The sequence below is a fragment of the Electrophorus electricus genome, chromosome 7 (assembly GCF_013358815.1).
Source record: "Electrophorus electricus isolate fEleEle1 chromosome 7, fEleEle1.pri, whole genome shotgun sequence".
NCBI lineage: Eukaryota > Metazoa > Chordata > Actinopteri > Gymnotiformes > Gymnotidae > Electrophorus > Electrophorus electricus.
In genome coordinates, this window is record NC_049541.1 from 11,154,800 (window position 1) to 11,159,799 (window position 5,000).

General features: G+C 47.9%; 1 protein-coding gene across 16 annotated transcripts in view; it reads right to left on the reverse strand.

Annotated features, from left to right (window-relative positions):
- The window catches only part of celf2 (cugbp, Elav-like family member 2), a 126,700-nt gene that overhangs the window by 75,384 nt on the left and 46,316 nt on the right, over positions 1-5,000 (reverse strand). For 5 of the 16 annotated variants that reach the window (XM_035528667.1, XM_035528668.1, XM_035528666.1 and 2 more), the window contains exon 1: positions 318-646. The exons of 2 other annotated variants lie outside the window; for them this stretch is intronic. In XM_035528667.1, the coding sequence (XP_035384560.1) occupies positions 318-436 (119 nt within the window). In that variant the 5' untranslated portion in view covers positions 437-646. Of the gene's footprint in view, positions 1-317; positions 649-5,000 lie in introns of those variants that run through there. 9 more of the 16 variants (XM_035528675.1, XM_035528674.1, XM_035528673.1 and 6 more) reach the window with 3 other exon arrangements.

Sequence of the window (5,000 nt, forward strand, 5' to 3'; positions counted from 1 at the left end):
TTCTACAATATGGCGAACAACAGGACAGGCAGTGTGGAGTCTGACAGGATCCAACACACACACACACACACACACGGCCTACGGCGAGCATGCTAACATTATAATCCACTAACACTGGAACTGGAGCACCAGAGCACAGGGAACAGGCAGGAAGCAAACGGTGGAGACCACGCCACAGTACCAAGGTGCAGCTGGGGTTTGTGGGAAGTCTGCTCTCCCAGCTGTGCCTAACAATCGCCGCATGGACGCAACCCTGCTGCGCGCGTGCGCCTGCCTACGTCTGTCTGTGTGTCTGTGTGCGTGTGTGTGTGTGTTACCTCAGCAGCGGTTCCTCGCTGCTTGGCGCGGTCATGGGGTTGCTGGTGGCCGACGGGTAGCGCATGCTGTCCACACACACACCGGGCACAAAGCCTCTTTCAGACGAGTGTTCCAACATCGCTGCGACTCCACACACACACACACGCGCTTGCGCCCGGGAGCTTGCACGCAAAAGCACGCACACGCACACACACACACACACACCCACGTGCTCCTTCGCTGCACGCTCGCACACGTACACACAACCACGGATCCTGGCGCTTTTCCACGGTGTCCAGGAGCACGCCTGTTTCAGCCGCTCGCTCTCCCGCGCTCTCGAATCCTACCAACGCTCTCTCTCTCTCTCTCTCTCTCTCTGTTTTTGTTGTATCACTCCCACACACTCAGCCACCCTTCAGCTCCCCCCTCTCTCTCTCTCCCTCCCTCTCTCTCTCCCTCCCTCCCCGACTCAGTAGGCTGAAGTAACCCTCTCTGACAGCTCACGTTGGTGTGGGCTGGTGCTCGGCACAGCTCGCTGGCATTATGTTGCCCATTGTTGCCCCGGACAACCCAGACTACTTCCTCTTCTTCTCCACAACCAATCCAATCCAATTTCTAAAAGAAAATATACATACACTGGGAGGGTAATGGTAAACCAGCCATAACTGGTTAAGTTACTTGCCGTAGTTACAGCTTTGCGAACGAATGTTTCTTAGTATTCCTTGGAATGGTTTAATTTTCCAATGTAACGCAAGAGGTTTTGTAAAAATATGTAGATTTTTGTTGGTTAGGGATTGCACAGGAATTCAGAATGGACATTAGCCCACATGCAGCAAGAAAACTGGAAAAGATCTGCCTCCCACACAGAATTGATTTCTGAGCTGCATTTCATCTGACAGAACTCCAGACCAAAAGTCCTCCCACTACTCCCATGCTAGCCATGGGCAGGCTAGCCTGTAACGCGCTAACCCACAGTGCACTAGTCTCTACTGCGATTGCCTTTCCATGCACAGGGGTGCTAAATTTCCTCCGATGAATCATATCTGGGGATTTTTTTGCCAGTTTATTCCTTTCATTGCAACTGAGCTGTACTGAAGTGTTCTACAAATGCTACATTCATCCTTCATCTCCATCTATCTTGTTCAAAACAGGCATAAAACTGCAGGCTTGGCTGTTAAGTCTAGAGTGAGCAATACACTAGACTGAACGGGGAAAACACAGCTATGTGACTGTAATGCTCTACGTGAATAACTAAGTGTTTTCATGTTTACATTCTCTTTGCTAGAAGGTTTTCAGAAATTATGTTAACCATGTTGCCATGTTTGTGGCTCAGATCTAAGATGGGGTTTTTTCGATGCATGTAAAGCCTGCCTTCTTCAGTGATGCCAACAACTTTAAATGGAAAGCAGCGAAAAGTCGTTGAATGTCACAAGATTGCGTCACACGTGCCGATTTTCATATGTATTATGTCATCGCATTTGCATGCTGCCTAGTGTCAGATGGCGTCAGCCTTTCACATCTGACGGCTTCTCTCACACTCCTGTTGCTCACATATACTGTATTTAATACAGCCGAATTATTTTTCTGTTCCTGTTGTGTAGAAACAGTTACTGAAACGCGATCCATTAACGCTGCGTGTTAACGAGCAGTCACCAAGCCACTTCCAAACTGCTGCCCTGCTCTGCTAAAATTCTGGATTTATAACGTTGTCCGACAAAATCACCATACACATGATTCAAACACACAGGCTATGCTGTGGTTTGGGCCACATTTACGTATAAACCTATCACTGGGAGAAAATGAACACTGCACATCTCTCTGAACGGATCAGAAGTGGAGAAAGCTGTGCGTGCCTCGCGCTGGCGGGACAGCACCACAGGCTCTCTATGAAAAGTAGCTAAGGTGCGCCCAAAAGGTCTGAGAAACCACCATTTTTATCTCTTCTGGGAATTTAATTCATCAGCAGCCACGTCCTCCAACAATAATGTGTACATTAGATTACTGTACTAATGCCTGATGGTTTTGTCGCTACTGTGTGGTGCAGGACATTGGGGGGATGCAAGGATTCTCCCCACCCCGTCTAAAGAGAGCACGAGACTCGATACCGGGGCACCGGAGCCAGGCCGGCTTGCTCTTCGGTCCGACTCTGTTCTGCTCTGCCAGCGGTCGTTAGCGATGAAATGCGGCCTGTTCGCCAGACGTGTGCTCGTTACCTCTGCTCACACGAGGACAGTCGGCAGCCTTGACAAAGGAAATCAGACAGCACGTGGAGTAGCTTAATGTCCTCTGGAGACGTGTCTGTTTTGATTGCCTGGCGTTGGAAAAGAATGGAGGGGGGCATACGAGAAGCACTGCATTACCTGAAAATAACCTCAACTGTCTTTGTTCCTTCTCTTCACCACCATCCCCAGTTTCTCCTTCCCCTCCCTCTCTCTCTCTCTCTCTCTCTCCCTCTCTCTCTCTCTCTCTCTCTCCCTCTCTCTCTCTCTCGCTCTCTCTCCTCCTTCTTTTGTGACTTTCCTGCTCACTCTCTTCCAAATGTCTCCTGAGTCATTTCTTTAAAAAAAAACAAAAAAAAACTGCACAGTGTTTATTATGCCGAACGCCCCTTCCCGGCGCAAACCCAGCGGCAGAACAAGGGCAGCGATTCATTAAAGGACGGAATTCGCTGTAGTCCCACACGCGGCACTCGCCCACCGTCATTTATATCATTTGCAATAAAGCCAAAGTAGCTTGGTTAGCAAAACACCTGCTGTCCCCTGTTTTTTCCTCGGCCATTAAAACGTCTTCACAGTCCGCCAATTAAAATGAAGGCTTTCCCCCTAATGACCTATTTGCCTTTAGAAAACAGAGTGTCTTCCAGTTTTCTGCTACTAGCTTCCTTGTTGTTGCATTTTTGTCTTAGTTTGCAGACTATTTTCTACGATGCAGAGGCTTCCGGCATTAGAGAGAAAGTGCTGTGTCTTTCCAACATCGGTGTCCTTTGGCAGGACACCTGTGCGACCGTGCCGCTTTCCGGCACCGCCAGGTGTTGGCGCGCCCTGACCGACCCGGGACCAGGCGTCCTTCACGAACACCGCTGTGTGGAAGGGCACGGTCAAGGGTCAAACTGATTCCAGAACAGCCCTGCTGGACCCTGACGGCATGCGAGCAAACCTCAGCAGGATGGAGCAGCTGTTTTAAAATGTTCAGCGCCAGAGTGCTCCTGGTTTGGGGGCAGGCTGCCTAGAACCACAGGTGTCTGCAATTGACTTGAAAGGCTGAAAAGTACATGTGCCGGTTGCCAGATTGGGAAACGAGCGGAAAGTGTGAGACTTTGGTGCCATCATCATTGGGTGACACACACCTCTCTTTTTCCCTAATGAAAGCTTGTGTAAGGAGATGTAATGCTACTCAGGAAAATGACATCCAGTATTGCCCATTGGGGAAAAAAGTTTTGTTTTGTTTTTTCTTTTTCTTGAGTAGCAGGTATATGTACACATCTGGTCATGGAATCTGGGTAAGAAACAAAAAGTTTACTGCTTGGCAGATTTCATTTTTAAATGAGTTATAATTATCTTCTGTGACTGCATGGGCAATAGTCTCCGCTTGTGTGAGCAGAGAGCGAGAGCGAGAGAGAGAGAGAGAGAGAGAGAGAGAGCACGAGAGAGAGAGAGAGCAAGAGAGAGCAAACCAGAGATGAAGGGAGAAAAGAAAGAAAAATGGTGACAGAGAAAAAAAAAAGATTTATGGAGACAAAAAAGAATGGAACAGAAGACAGAAACTATAAAAGGAAAGAATGTGAGAAGACAGAAAAGAGAAGGAGAGAGAGAATATCTAATTGACAGGCATAAGGAAGCATTGTGCCAGCCGGTGATTTCTTGTGATCTTCAGCAATCACACTCGATTAGTCATGTCTGAGCCGGGGGAGTGTGGAGGCCATTATGAGTCATTAAAGGTTTTTTTTGGATTAGCATAAAGAGAGGAGAGGAGTGGGGAGGTGAGGAGAGGAGGAGAGGAGAGGAGAGGCAAACTAAAACAAAAAAAAAAACAAGCTTGTATGCTAGGGCTTTGTGCATTGGGATACCACACACACACACACACACACACACACCATAATGAGGCTGATAATGACATGGTACATACTCCATCACACAAACATAACATCTTCTGTTGTTACATTTGCAGTTTACCAAAATGGCCTAGTCAGACTCTCTCTCTCTCTCTCTCTCTCTCTCTCTCTCTCTCTCTCTCAATTCAGTTCAATTCAACCATGCTTCATTGGCATGAGTATTATAAGTTGCATTATTACCAAAGCAAATTAACCCAACCTGAAAAGGGTGGAAAGGATAGGAAAATATGAAAATAAGGAGAAAACAAACACTCACCAACAATGAGCAACCGAAGGGGCGGATTACTGCTGGTCTCTTAGGGTGTGACAAGATTCTGTCCCTGTTTCCTTCTGTCTTTCTCTTTTAGACAGGGACAGGGCATTTGTCCACTGTCTAACTCAGGGTCATCTTTTTATGAACTAGAACAGGTGCCATGGCAACCTGGCAGTTTGGACTTCATTATGCATGAACGGTCAGAGGCCCTGTACGGGAGGTAAAGATGAGCAGTGCACTGGGGGAAGGAGACCGTGTCTCTGAGAACCTGCGTGTCTGAATGAGAGCTATGCTGCGTTACTGACATGACGGCTCAGAGAATGGGAAGGACGCGCCAAT